At 37.2% G+C, this 15,988-nt stretch overlaps 1 protein-coding gene across 4 annotated transcripts in view; it reads left to right on the top strand.

The window, feature by feature from the left end:
* TMEM117 (transmembrane protein 117) overlaps nucleotides 1-15,988 on the top strand; it is a 464,054-nt gene that overhangs the window by 434,469 nt on the left and 13,597 nt on the right. For all 4 annotated transcript variants that reach the window (XM_045553978.1, XM_045553979.1, XM_045553977.1 and 1 more), the window contains one exon: nucleotides 14,982-15,111. In XM_045553978.1, coding sequence (XP_045409934.1) covers nucleotides 14,982-15,111 — 130 coding nt within the window. The remainder of the gene's footprint in view (nucleotides 1-14,981; nucleotides 15,112-15,988) is intronic.

The following is a 15,988-nucleotide window of genomic DNA, read 5'->3' as shown; positions in this document are numbered from 1 at the left end:
TGACTAGAAAAAGAGCTTTCTTCTACTAGAAGAAGGCAGGAATTTTGATTTATATCTTTAGTATCCCAGGACCTTGAACAATTTCTGGCACATAGTAAGCACTTAGCAAGTATTGGTGAATAATCAAACAGTTGAATGATTTCTACATCCTACTATGCATTTACCATTGTACCAAGGACTGAGAGAGATAAGAAGAAGTGTACCTTCAAGGAGCATATAATTAATACATAAATGTGAAAAGTTAATGAACACCAGGCAGTAATCTATCATGGAGCTGTAACAGAAGATCTTTGGTGCTGGTACTGAGGAAAATAGCCATGAAGAGTTAAACGTAGGAAAAAATTATGACATTGTGATTTATATAATAGTTAGGTAAGTAATGAATGGGCATGGCCATACCAGTTAACCCAGAAGTACTAAGGTCTATTTCCATCATTATTCGATTAATGTTCAACTCCCCTACTAGACTGTCCACTCTAAGAAATCAGGGTGTGCCTGGGGTTCTGTTCACCATTGTATTCCTAGGACCTAGCAGAGTACCTGGCCTAAAACCAGGTAACCGAGTACTTGCTTTGCTCAATATTCTCTACTTCTTCTATGGGCTGGATCATGCTCATCCTCAGTTCTCAGCTCAGGTGTTCGCCTCTTCCAAGATTCCTCCCAGAGTGCCCTCTTTGTTATTTCCTTTCTCAGTCTCTAGTCTGTTTCATTTGTAGCACACATTACCACTTATTTCATTTATTTGGCTCTTTACTAGTTCTTCTATCTGTAGCTCCCACTAGGCTTGATGGTGGGGACTGTGTCAGTCTGTTTTGGTCTCTGTGGCATCCGTAGCACATAACACGGCACCTGGTACCTTTAACTGCAGAGGTTCTAATTTCATAGAGATCTTTTCTAACCCTGTCTAAAGTACCTTTTGCCAATCCTTTATCCTGGTTTATTTTCTATCACTAATCATTTTCTGAAATTATTCTGTTTGTGTGCTTATGCTATATTTTCTATTCAAACTGTAAACCCCGTGAAGGCAGAGCCTAAAACTATATCTACCTGGTTCACTGCTATGTTGCCAATGCTTAGTGAAGACACTGACACAGACAATTGTTGAGTGTACACATAATTAGCAAATAAAAGATGATGGCACAAATAAAAAAACAACAGAATTTTTTTGAAAAAAAAAGCAAAGAGAAGAGATTAACTGTTAGCCAGGATAGTAAAACAAGTTTTAGCTTAGAAAGCAAGATCTACTTTCAACGAGAAATTATGACTGGAAAACAAAGATAGTTGGGAGTAGGGAGAAGAAACAAGCAATAAAACAGAAGAGGAGTCTGAAGGCTTTATCTCCACACAGTTGTGGGCAAACGTCTCTACTCAATTCAATAGCTTCTTTTGGAGCTCAATGAGAGAGACAAAAGAAGCAATGGTTAGACCAAGACAGTCATCTAAGGTCATTGAGAGCAAGGACAAGCTGAATTACTTGCTTCCATATAATATAAAAAACGCTTGTTATGGGACCGGGACAGACTTAAGTTTGGTTCCTGCTCTTCTCTTCATTAGCTGTGTTGTAGTGGGTAAGTCAGGCACTTTGAGCCTCAGTGTCCACAATTGCAAAATGGAAAAAATGAAATCTACCCTGTAGAATTGTTTTAAATACAAAACAAGGAAATGTATGTGAAAAGCTGTGTTTGGTGCAGAACGTATTTCCTATAGGAGCTCATTGAATAGTGGCTGTTGTCAGAACAGTGCATCAGTTACAATGCCTGGCTGGAAGTGTAAGAAGCAGAACATTTAATAATATTATAATAGTAAAGGAAAATTCATTTCCTTTCACTTAAATAACGTTGGAGAACATCTCTTTATTTTGGATCATAGCATGAGTAATCCATTGATCATAGTATATAATTGTCAGTAAAGGCATGCTAAATCATAAAGTATTGACTTAAAAAAGGAAAGGAGAAAAAGCATTATGATAATAATATTTATTCTCTCACATCATATATAGTTGAGGCTCAGGAAGTAAAATTGAAAAAATCTTTCACTGATTCTGAGTTCATTAACATACTTTACAGGTGCTTACATTAAAACACCCAAATGTTCTTCCTATGTATCGTTCAGAAAGAAGAGATTTGAAGAAGTCTCCATTTCTGGCAAAGGCTAATTGAAAGGCAGATGATACATGATTAGTTGATGTCTTTGATCTGTGTATGTAGCTGTTAGAGTGGATTTGTCATTTAAAGACAAATACAGTATTAAAAGTCCAGGAATCTCTGAGTTGGGAATTAGAGGTGGGAACCAGTCAACAAATCATATATTTATAAAATAATTTGGAACCTTTTTCAGAGAGCTGATTTCTGAATAGTCTATCACCTGAACAGTTTCATAATGATGTTGGTTTTCCAACTTCTCCTCTAGTGAGAGGCAATGAATCAAGTGTACCTGGGTTTATATAAGAAAAATAACATGTTAATTGATTTATGTATATAACATTGCAGATATCCATAAAGCAAGGCCTTTGGCAATTGGCAAATGTAATAATTTCACATTTACCTGTGGCTCACCAAGTACAATCCAATGCTTGAAGGCAAAATTTTATGTTTTATGTTTAGCTTTTATGATTGCTTCCATATAGCTTTTCTGTGCATTAAAAGTCAATTTTCAGAACCATAGGCTTACCAATTTTTATGAGTGAAAATTTTATGAGATATTATCCTGAGGTAGCATAAAATTATTTTCTGATAATTTTTACTACCTTGCAAAAGTCCCCTATTACTTTGTTTGCACATATGCCTGAGGATATTATTTGTAATATTTCCAAATATGACACATTTCATTAGAAATGTGATATATTACACAGAGATATTATATGAAGCTTGCAACCTCATAATAACATTACAGACGTAGTTTTTAATGTTGGTTACACTGATAATTTTTTTTAAAAATCAAATATAAAGACATTGAAAAAATTATTAATAATTTTATATTTACAGACATTGTGTCATCTTCTCTTAATCATAATTATGAACAAGAAGAATTAATCCTTGAAGTGAGAAACTCCTTGTAACACAATAACCTAAACGCTCCATTGACATACAGAACAAGGAGCACTTAAGATAAAACAGTTTGTTAGATTTCTATGTAAAAAAAGAAAAAAAATATTGTAACCCTTAGAGATCTCTTTCTTGTGTTTTTGCCCTTTGCTCTGCCTAAAGTCATGTACATAAAATAAAAGTTTTTCCATTTAATGATATGTGCAGCTGTAGGAGCGCAAGTCTTACCATCATACAAATTTGGTGTTGGATAAAAGTTGTGTCTACTGAGCAAGTTGCAAAGTTTGATAGTCATCACTAGTGGGCACTAAATTATCTCAAAAGCCATCCTGTTTTCCCATGCAATGATATAGGGATCTGCCATCAGAGTGCCTAAGCATGATGAAAAATATCCTCAGGTGAGAAAACCAAAGTGCAAAGAAGTTAGGGAGATAGTATTCATTGCTAGAAATATTCTAAGTTTAGAGCCAAATCTATGCGTTGGCAGTAAAAATTCTAAGATGGCCATAAACCATCTAGAGTTAAATGCATATTTCAGCCTGCATATTTTGTAGGTTTTATCAATGACTTGCAGGATAAACATAGAGCCACTGCTATTTCTTCACTTTGCAATGAAGGTTAGACAGGATTCCCTCCCCATGTGCTCCCGGTAGCAAAATAATCCTTAGAAAATTTTATTTGAAGATGAGCTGCAACATAACACCAAAAGGAAACTTTTCGTAACAGATATAATTTAGCATCAAACAGAAAGGCATATTGGCATGACAATTGGCTTTAAGGTGGGTAGATAATTACAACATTAAAGCCTGATGGAAAAAAAAGTCATGAAAAAGTTTGATATGGTGAACAAAAAAGACTTTGCAGTCAGACTGACCTGGGTACAAATCCTTTTGGTACCAATTGCATAGCATTGGACAAACTATTTGACTGCTTTCTGAGCCTCAGTTTATACCCATATAAAACGAGGAAAATACTACCTACCATATATATTTGCATGTGGTTTATATAGATTAAGCATATCAAATGTCTGGCACCAAGCAAGTTCATGATGAATGTTTGTTTGCTTAGTCTGAACAGAATATGAATATATAGTGTAGGGGTGAGGGGCAACTTGGCCTTTCCCCTGAAAGTTCACTGGAAGATCAACTCACAATTAAGGCAGATTAATAAGAAAAAGGTTTATTTATGATGTGCATGGGGAGAATCACAGAGTGATTACCCAATATCCCAGTGAAGTTCAGATATTTTTATACATGTCTTTTAGAGGGGAGGGAGGATAATGAATATAGGTAATTCTGTTTAGGGGTGATAAATGATTGCTAGGGAGGATAAAAGGATGATGGAAACAGATTAACCTGTAAATTAACCTGAGAGACAGGTATTGTGTTTAAAATAATTTGGGCCAAGTCTGGTTGCATTCTGCAATATATTGAGATAACAGGGAGAAGAAGGGAAGTCAGTTGCCCCCTTTGATCTTTTGACTGGTAAGTCCAGTTTATGCAGATAGAGGGAAAACCCCCTCCAATGCTTTGTTGATCTGAAGGGGCCTGCAATTCAAAATACTCTTTATATCAAGGAGTCATATTTTGGGGTGAAATTTCTTGAGCTCCTTCAATAGTCGGTCTCCTAAATATAATAGTATTTTCTTGAAGAGTCCCCAGTAACGTGAAGGGAAATGTAGTGGAATATAATTCATGCTACTGATTGAACATCATCTGACCTCTTCTCTACCAGTAATCTGTTGGGTGACGTGGGAGGACTCCTGTAACCTCATTGACTGTCACTGTCTATAGCTGTAAAAAGAAGAGCTTAATTTATTTCTTTACTCATTAATATTATTTAATATTCTTTAAGAATAGATGCTTTGCATCTAGTGGTCATTGAATAACTGTTGAATTAGTTCAATGATAGTGTGATGCCATCCTATGGGGAACTTGAGTGTATCATTGGGAACTTCTGCAAGAAATACAGACTTCAGATTCACTCTGTTCGCACTGTGTGGAATCTATAAATCTAGCTCGCTGTAGCCACCTCAGGCTTTTCTGATTGGATTGCGCCAGTATAAAGACAGTCAACTGCTAACATGCATGTAAGGTTGTTTACCCCAGCACGTAGACTTGTTTTCCAAAAGGACCCTGAGGGTGATAGAATATCCCTCCCGTAGGTGTCCAACAGGAAAACAATGTATTTCAGATTTTTCTTGGCCATTGACCTCTGGACTAACAATAGTTTCAGAAAATTTTTCAATTCAATAAGGGTATAATTCTCAAACAACAAAATGTATTTTATTCTTTCCATCTCTCTAACCTGCTCCAATATATCTTGTTTTCCTCGTCTTTGCTCTCTTACATGAGGGTGGATAATTTTTCTCTAGAGTTCAGAGGATGAACACTCTTGACCTAAAATTCACTGAAGAAAGGCATGGGGAGTCTGGCAGTTCAAATCCATTGCTCTAACGGTTTTCCTTTCTGTTATATGTTATCACTGAGTGTCCGTAGAGGTCAGAGACTGAGGCTCTGTGGTTGCTCCTGAGCCTGAAGTCTTTGCTAGAAAAGATGAAAACAGGAGGAAACCACACTGAGTGCAGAGCAGTGAGGATCCAGCCTGTTGTTTCTAAAAGCCTGCTGCATTCCAGACACAGTGAACTTAGCCTGGTTTTGTTTTGTTCTGTTTTGTTCAGAAAAGTAAAAAGAGAATCTTATGTCTCAGACTTCCCTATTCTACCAAAATTCAATTTATTTTATGCTAACAAAATTATTTGAAAGTATTTAATAACATTATAGTCTCTCCCCAATTACTGCCTCTTTGCCCTAACCAGCAAAGCTCCTCCTAAGAGTTCTATATTTATTGCCTGTATTTCTCACCTCCGGTTTTCTCCTGAACCAACTCTAATCAGGCTTTTGCCCCCAATATCAACTTCCTTGGGAGCCCAAAGATCTTATCAAGATCAACAACCCCTGTATTGCCAAATCCTATGGTTAATATTCAGCCCTCTTCTTACTTGAACCTTCAGCTGCATTTGACACAGTTGATCACTCCTTCTTCTTGAAACACTTTGTTTACCTGACTTCTGGGACACCACTTTCTCCTGTTCGTCTTTTAATGCATGCCATTCCTTTTCAGTTTTCTTTACTGGCTTCTCCAGAAGGGCATCAGTACTCAGTCCCTGGACCCCTTCTCCTGCCTTTCTATACTCCCTTTTTGGGTGATTTTATCCCATTCTATGGCCTTAGATCAACTGAGACACCAGTGACTCCCTGTTTCGATCTCCTACCGTGGCCTCTCCCCTAAGCTTCCCAACTGCCTACACAATACCTCCCCTTGGATGTCTAATAAGCTTTTCCATATTAGCATGTTCTGAACAGCTCTCTGATTTCTTACCCACTTCCCTACTTTCTACAAGTGTATTGGTTCTGCTATCTACCCTTTCTCAGTAAATGCTATTACCACTTACAGTTGCTCCAGCCATTCAGAAATTCAGTTGGTGACACCTTCGGAATACACTGTGATCTGACCACGTGGCCACCCATGTTTAAACCACCATCATTTCACACCTAAACTACTCCAACAGTCTCCTAACAGGTCTTTATTCCTCCTGCAGCCAGCTTACCACTCTCCACGTCACTCCCACTCCCACAACCACTGCAACTTTGATGTTCTTGAACACGATCATCTCATTTCTTCCTCAGGGCCTTTGCACTTGCTGCTCCCTCTAGCTGATGTGACCCTCCTCCAGAGCTCTGCATGGCTTGCTCTTTCATATCAGTCAGTACTCCATACAAAGGTCCACCGTCAGAGAAGTTTTCTTTCGACTAATTAAAATTGCACCCATATCCTACTCACTACCCTCCATCTCCTTTCCCTGCTTTATGTCCTTCAGAGCAGTATTTGACATTGGGCTATATTGCTACTTGCTGATTTAAAGGTCTGCTTCCCCAACTAAAACATATGCTCCATGAGACATTCCTGAAAAAAAATTGTAAATATAGAAATGAAACCATTGTGAGGAACCCCTAGAGGCCATTCACTTCTACCACCCATCTGGTATTTGTATCAATTTTATACTCTCCCAATTATTTTTGAAGTGAATATTTTTATATTGAATCACATTTTCCCACTTATCCACCAGCATTTTTTTCATGGAGAAAAATAACCTCAATATTAAATAAAAATTTTACCAAGGACAATAATATCTACTCTCGACAGCATGCAATTAATTTTCCTATGTAGCCCATAGAAGAAATTAGTCATTCAGACAAATGACTGTGACCATTGCTGGCAGCATGTGTAGAGACAGAACAGATATTGAAACAGTGACATTTTGTACCAAATGTGCAAATACAATAAAGCGCAGAATAAGCAGTGACTATGTGGTATTGAACCGCAGCCAGAGCCTGAAAACTAACACAAAAGTATGTTGTCTAATAACTTTCTTCCACTAGATTTCACTTTTTCCTTATTAGAGGAGTTCTCATTTGAGTAAAAAAAAAATGTCCATTTATATAATTAGCATTCATTCTTCTTAAGAAGTGCTAAGTAGGTAAAGTTGTTTGATGACTGATGGAAGACCATCCAAAAAGACTTATCATTGAGTGTGTTCCCTTAGATTTTGCACTAACTTTAGTTATCAGCAACTCTTCATAGCCAATGGTTTGTACACCCTCCTTCCTTTCATAGGTGTTTTTAAGATGTTTAGCACTCTTTCCTTGTGCACTGGTGACCTGTATTGCCCTAGTGAAGGGTATTGATTTTCCATTATTCCTAGGTGCCACATGATACATTTCTATTAGTTGTAAACACTTATAAGACTGACTTCTATTTTGTCCTTCATCACATCAGCCTGCCAGGGCAGGACATCTTTAAATGAGGCCCCATGCATTTCATCAGACACGTTTCCATCTTGGCACTTAAAGAAATGATGCTCTCAAGGGGTCTAGATGTAATGAAGCTTGTTTTTTAAAACCTGCTGCTATCTTGCCAGAGCCTCAAGGCAAGGCCTCTTAAAAGTAACAGACTGTACTTACTTTTCAGACCTATTCTGGGCTTGACTTATTTGCTTTTTCTATAGGCACTAAACTATTACTTGTATCTTGTTGATATATGTTGGCTTCAGAATTATCCAGGAAAATTCATACTGGCCTCTGCAAGTAAGGAAAATTATCGAAGAAAAAAATGCAACTTTATAAAATTGACCCTCCAGGTAAATTAGATTGTTTGGACAACAACAATTAGGAGAGTTCATTGATATTTTAGGATACATAAAAAACACATGAAAGAATCAAGTTTTTAAAAACATTTCAAGTAAGGGTTTACAGTTTGTCTTGGATTTGGTTTAGTGATAAATGTGGTCTGCCATCTCTACTACTTGTTGACAAAAGCCTACTTCAACCAGAAAGCCAAGATTTTTCCCCAAAGGTTTTAAATTTTTTAAATAGCCTATGTGCCTGTGAGAGAAAGCTCCAAAAGGTTATAAAATCCATTTGCCCTTAAAGGGAAAAAACAACAGTGAATATTAAGAGAAAATGAGAATATAACACATGAGAAAAGGGTAGTTGTCAAAGGACACCTAAGAAGTAAATGCTATCTTTGTTTTGTATACCCCTCACATTGTTTGTAGGGCATCTCTTACATTCAGCCTTGCCTTAACATTCCTCCTGCTGTCATCCATGGTGGCAAATGGTCCCCCCCCCCTTTTTTTTCTCACATGTTGATTTATATCCTCTTTCCTTGTTCTCTGTCTTGGTTGGACATGTCTCATCAGCTTCTTTTCATTTACATGGTAACTAAAAGGGTAACTTGGATCACCCCAACAAGAATTTTTAACACTTCCCAAACATTTACTGCCTCATCTCACAATATTTACACTTGACCTCCACTCTCTTTAATTATCTGCTCCTTTCCTCTGAGGACTCTGGCAAATGGCTCACTCTATGTGTTACTCTCTGCATGATTCCAGTTTACCTAGTTTACAGGGAAAAAGCAAAACAACCATTTTTTCATAATAATTAATCTTAGGTTGATGGGTAATATATATTTAAAAAACAAGTATTTAATGTGTTATTTCTGTTTACCTAAATCCCTCCTGTTTTTGCATTTATATGAAACCAAAAAGGAATTGTTGTATATCTTTAACTTTCAGAGAGCTTCATTCATCAATTCAACAAATATTTGAGTTCTTACAATATACTGAGCATTATTTCAGCTATGGAGAGTACAGCAGTGAACAAAACAGAAAAAAATTCCTCTAAGCTCCCTGGAGCTTACATTCCAGTGGGGCAGACAGGCAATAAACAAAGAAATAAGCAAAGTCTACTGTATGTCAAGGTTTCCAAGGATTTATTCAGCCAAGTGATACTATGGCAACTTTGCCAATTAGAAACACAGGGTTGCTGAAAGAAATCAGGCACTTGAGTTTCTTAATAAGAAACAAAAATATCACCCAAAACATGAGTACAATTCTTCAGGCCACCACTGCTCACTGTCATCTAAAATCCGGTTGCTAGGACACTGCTAAGCATAGCAAAGCTAAGGACACTTTACAAGCTGGGGAAATTTTGGGTAGAATGATGTTCTGACATTCATGGATCTAAATTCAATTATGAAATAGGGAGCAATAGAGATTAACAGTGAAAGAAAGAAATACATATAAAGTTGACTTTTTAAATCATTTGAAACTGAATAATCTAATGCCTATAAAGAGGAGATATTCAAATAATTACATTGAAAAAGTATTGGTATTTTATAATAACATTCAAGAATCTATCGTTAATTCTGTTCTAAATGGTTACTAACTTTTCAGGAGAATCTAATAAATCTTTCAATTTCCTCAAAAACCAGGTGGCTAATCTTTAGCCCAGAAAATACAACTTTTGTTCTGATACTATGACTTTAGTTTTGCAGGGTAATCAGTGTCATTATATTTTTATCCTCCAATGCTTCTCTAAATAGAAATGAGTTCTTTTCATTTGATTTGGGAAATTGAATGCCAGTCAGGGAATTCAAAACAGTGTTGGTTTCAAGCTTGAGCTCCTCTGAATAGCACCAAGTTCTTTTTCTTGACCCTGAGGCATGGGTCTCAATGAAAAAAAGAGTTGGGAAATGATGAATCCAGGATGTCCTGAGACCATCTTGCCTATATACTTAACATTGTCCTGAAATTCTGTCCTAATGTGGGCCATGAATAGTAGGGATCAGTAACTTATTTTTATTGCTATAGGCAGAAGTAAACCATATATGTAAGAAATAAGATGAGCTATATATTATGACACGGTTCATTTATTTGCACATAGGAAATATACTCATGTAAATGAAAGTTAACTGTTTATCATATAGGAAGCAAAATGTAAAGTTGGACGTCTGTTCACACTGAGCCCATCACCACGAACTGATGTGAACTGGAATAGTGTAACACCATGTGCCTAAATAATTCTCACATCACTGAGCCACAAATCTGATTGAGCTCTGCAGTTATTGTTAGATTTAATAGCAGAGAACAGTCAGAAAGCTTTGAATTACCAAACACTGATAACATTTCTTGAAGAACAAAATAAATGAACATTTCATAATATGCAATGCCAGGATCAGCCTGTCTACATGGGCTTTGTAGCTGAACACATCTTGCCTCATCGTTCCCTTAATTCAACATTTTTATCTTGTGTTCAAAATATATATTTTACATTTATGCAGAAGGAAAGAGAGCTATGACTCTCATAACACTTATGTACAATCTGTGTATAAAACTGGGCACACGTCCGTAGTTAGGATGCCAGGAGAATGTCCGTGTTTGCCATCAATCTCCTTACTCAGCAGAGTCTGATTAGAAGCTAACTATCCTCTGGGACAGTTGTTTGTGCAGAAAGTGTTAAAGCTGGTCTTCTTGTTCACATTAGGGTTGGATGAATCAAATGATATAGCCCTATAGGGGGAAAAAAGTAGGTTGAAGCCTCTCAAGGGAACTGGCTTTTGGTGATGATTGTCATCAGTGATTCTCAGTGAGAACAGACAGAGCTGTAAAAATAGTTCCAGCTCTGAATTAAAAACAGGAAGTGGCATCACTTTTCATGGTTAAAGACAGCACGGCCTAACAGAAAAGGTGTATTCTTTGGAGCCAGACCAAACCTGGGCTCTGCTGTGTGGCGCCTATGCCACTTTGGACAAGTGACTTCTCTAAAGCAATTTTTCTCATCTGTATAGATGGATATGTTAATTACCTTGGTTGTGGTAATCATTTCATAATGCATACATATATCAACACATCATGTTGTGGGATTATATACCATTTTTATTTGTCAGTTACACCTTAGTAAAGCTGGGGGGGAAAGCATTCAGGATTGTTCTGTGTGTGTGTGTGTATATATATATATATATATATATATATATATATATAATGAAAGTACAGCTGCGGATGATACTAGAACATTGCAAGAGCTCAATAATTTATAACCCAAATGTCCACAGATTTCCTCATCCTTTGGTTGCACATGTTGCTGGCTCACCCTCCTATCTGCATAGTAGCAGTGTCCCCCTGGCACTGTTAAAGTCCCCCATAGTTATTTCTGAAGGTCACCAGAGTGTGTCCCGCATTGCATGAGAAACTAGTAAGCTTCTGTCCTTCTGTCTTCCACATGAGGACACTGCTCCATGCCTCTGAGGGAGGCGCCCGTCCCTACAGCCCTGCTCCAGGAGCCCTCCGGGATAGCTCTGCTCTACCCTAGCCCCAGTCAGAGGCCTCAGGGCCAAGTGCTGTGAAATGGATGAAGGCAGAAAGGAAAGGATGGTCTTCATTTTTCACCTGGACCTTGAAGCAGCTGATGTGTGACCCTCTTAAAAATAGACTTATCTTTCTTCTACTTCACCCTCAGGAAAAAACGTGACCTTAGAGTCACGCTGGGAAATAAACTGATCTTGTCTATTTACCTATCTCTTCCCTCTGTCTCCAGAAGTGTGCTAATTGCTCTCCAGGTATTAGCTCATCTTCCCAAGAAGCCAGTGAGGTTGGTATGTTTAATGTTAATTCCCAGATGAAGAGACCAAAACCTAGAGGGATTCAGAATAACATCCTCCTTCCTCTTTCTACCTCCTTTCGATAACTACCTGAGGTCTTGCCAGCCTCAGATGTTCATTTTCCATTAGATGAGTCCCAAATGTCCCAAAATGGTAACAATTATTATTATTGCTGTTCCACACAAGTCCAAATTCACACTGACCCAAGAATAATGAGTCTGAAGAGATATGTGCAGTGGGAAATGAAGTGCAAAAATTAGAGTAGTAGAGACAGAGAACCGAGGCAGGAAGTTGGGAGCTAAAGTAAAAGAATCTTTGTGCGTGTGTGTGTGTGTGTGTGTGTGTGTGTGTGTGTGTGTGTGTGTGTGAGAGAGAGAGAGACCTGCTTTATTGTGCCAGTCTGGAATCAAACCCACTAGATCTCTGAGGAGTGCTTCCACATTCAAAATTTGAAAAATCAAAATAGTAGAAACAGGAGTATATCGTCTTGCTCTTCTCCCTACCTCGCCTGTGGGGGTGCCCGCTTCTTCCCCCACCTTGGGCATCTGCTTTTATTTGTGTATCTTTCTAGGGTCTCCTTATATACCATGGAGTACTGCTCAGACATTAAAAAGGAATGAAACAATGTCTTTTTTGCAGCAACTTGGATGGAACTGGAGGCCATTATCCTAAGTAACTCAAGAACAGGAAGCCAAATACTGCGTGTTCTCGCTTATAAGTGGGAGCTAAGCCATAGTATGCATGGTCATCCAGAGTGACATAAAAGAGTTTTGAAAAACCAAACATCAAAGTAATAAAAATAAAATAGAAGGCATGGTTCTGAGGGACTTTATGAATAAAACATCATCTTTTATTTATCTTCTTTTAAAAATTTTCTTACATGGCACTAGCTACTTCTGTCACACTTCACCACCTCACCAGCCCCAATTTTCTTCCCTGATCCCTTTCTTTAAAAAGGAAAACGTAAAATAAAGTCATATTCCAGATAAAGACCAAGACTTTCCTCTCTCCTTTTCTTTACTCCTTATTTCCTTAACTCATCTTTCTCTCTCCAAGTACAGGTGGGAAATAATTGAGGAACTATTTTTTGGTGAATGAGATTTTGATCATAGTCCACAAGAAATCTCTAGAGATTGCTTTCAAACTAAAACCAATTTCATACCCAGTGGCAAACTTAGTTTCATGGAAGAAAAAGCTAAAAAGGAGCATTCAAAAATGTCTAAAAAGAAGCCAATTCTAAACATACTTGCTCAATTACTACCAAGAAGTATTCTCTTCTTTAAACCAAAAAAATACAAAGAGAATTGCTCTATTGATAAGGCTTGTGTCATTTAACCAGGGCAGGGGAAAGATATCCTGGTCATCATTCCTTTTCTTTGCTAACCATAATTTTTCTTCAGTTACAGTTTAGCAAAAGACTAAATTCAATGTTAATTCTCTTTGCAAGAGTCTTCCAAATAACATAGAAAGAACAAAGATGGCATTAGCGAAAATAAAAAGCAAATTCATGTTAATCGCAGTAATAGTTTACAGATATTATTACCAAGCCATTTTCTACTAATAATTTGGACAAAGATGTTCCAAATTCATTCAGCTTGAGTGCTCTGGGTTTTATGAACTTCCCAAATTATAAGTCTATTTGCTACTGATATCTGAAAGACACGGGGAAATGAGACCAACAAGAGTTTATACACAAAGAAAAGGATGATATTACATCATTCCACTTTTCTTCTTGTATATTTATTTCTTATTAGCGGCTTGAAGTGATCCATAGATTAGGAAGCTGATACACATTGAAGGCTTTCCTGGTTACTGCCACTCCCATATTCTCCTTTCCTCAGTGCCCATTCTCCCTTAGCCAGAATTCTCTGCAGAGAGAGGAGTGGAATGGACATAGAAACCCCCAAAATGTTCAGGCACTATATTACTAGCACACCTCTGTCAGCTGCATATATAAAAGTCTGAATAACTTTAACTTTCTTACATTGAGATAATGGATTAAAAATTAATATTTTTTTCATATCCATGTTTTTAAAAAATATTAACTAAACATAGCACTGATCAGTTTGTGATTATTTAATAATTAAAAGTAAAAATGTATATATTAATGCCTATAGATCTATTTAGGATGTTTCTTCAAATTTGGTGTAGTCTTTCTTTACATACTAATTTATGAACCTTAATTGGTGCCTCTATCTAAAAACCAAGAGCAAGTGAGAGACCTAAGCAAATCTCATTTGTGTCTGTTCCCCTTCCTTCTGAGAGGGTTGTCCCTCCCAATTTTTCCTTGACAATAAGGAAATAACTAATGACAATTTGAGAACTAATTCACCTTTGATCTCTTATGGTCTTCCATCGTTTGGCTCAAATTAATGCTGAGTTACAGGAGAACAGGACAGCAGTTTGGGATTTTTACATTCAGGACAGTTGCTAGCAGAGATGATTAATAAACGTCCCTTGATATGAATCAAAGAACTTGGTTAAGCGAATTCTATCCTCTTTACTTTGTCTTCTTACACAAAATGTGCTACTATAAGGTTCCTATTTTTTTTTAGTAGTGAAACAAAATATAACAAATTTACTCTATATTTATTAAATATGGATCACTTCCTTCCTATAAAAAATTTAAAAGTTCAGTTCTCCAAAATGAAAGAGATAAACGTGTAGACGCAAATCAATTCTGTATTGGTTTCTTATTACCACATTAAAAAGGAAATCTGAGGATGTAAGTTATGGCTTAATTTTGATTTTGAACGCATTCTGCTACCTAATGCACATAAAATAACCATCACAGAATGAAACTGATACATCTAACAGCTGGCTGCATTTAAATGATTTTAAAATAAGTGCTTTATAAAAAGTCAATTTTGGGTGTTTTGCTGCTTAGGAACAAAACAAATCACAAATGTGTTTTTATTTGATTTTCTCTGACAGGACTGGGAATTCCCACATTTCATGGGAGATGTCGATGTAAATCTCCCTGGGTTGCACACTCCTCACATGCAGTTCAAGATTCCTTTCTTCCAGAAGATCTTCAAGGAAGAATATCATATTCATATAACAGGTACATTATAACGTTGAACACAATTTGATTGTCTCCATATATTAAGGTAATGCTAGCCATTGTAAGGGGAGAAAAAGCAAACCATAATATTTGAGAGGCATAAGCATAATTTTATTTCTCATTACCTTAACAGTACAAGGTGGTTCCAGGTTGGCTGGGAGCTCTGTACCAACATTTTGGAAGCTAGGCTCCTGGTAGCTTTGACAATTTCAGCGTTTACATCCAGCAGGCAGATGGGAATAAAGAGAATGGGGAAAATGATTAAGAAGGCTCCCCTGTTCCTTAACCTCCTTGGCCTGGAAAAGAAACTTGTCACCTCCCCTCATAGTCCATTGGTGATGGCTAGTAGACAGTAGATAGAGTCAAGGATAGCAGGGAAATGTAGTCCCCAGCTGGGCAGCCCCTCCAGGCGTTAGGTCTCATGTTCTGGTGTAGGATTATCAAAGGCGGAAGGCAACTCTTTGGTGTGGGTAGTTATCCTGCCATACCACTCTACCTTGATCTTGCTCACTGGGTGGGTCTCTTCTTCACAACATACAGCTCAGTATATATTTTCAACATTAATACTCTTTATGCTTTTGTTCTTCATTTGTTGCTGAGATCAAAACAATGGTATCCTAGAGCTCCAATCAGAACATACGCCTTTAGGGAGTTAGGCCACTTCTCATCTGATTTCCTAAAACCTTCTTCTGTGGCAAAGCTCAGGTTTCTCTCAAGTGGTTCTCTTGTGGATCCCCAGATTATTTTACTTTCAGATATTTCCTGCTTTTGAAATGGCTAAAATACTATTTATTATAATAGTCTTTCATGACATCTCAGTCATTTTCATCTAAAAAACGCTTCCTAGGGTTATGTTTTATCCTTTTTTTTTTTTTAA

Source organism: Lemur catta, chromosome 6 (assembly GCF_020740605.2).
Source record: "Lemur catta isolate mLemCat1 chromosome 6, mLemCat1.pri, whole genome shotgun sequence".
Taxonomy (NCBI): Eukaryota; Metazoa; Chordata; class Mammalia; order Primates; family Lemuridae; genus Lemur; species Lemur catta.
Note: the sequence above shows the minus strand (reverse complement) of the source record. Positions and strands in the feature narration are given on the sequence as shown.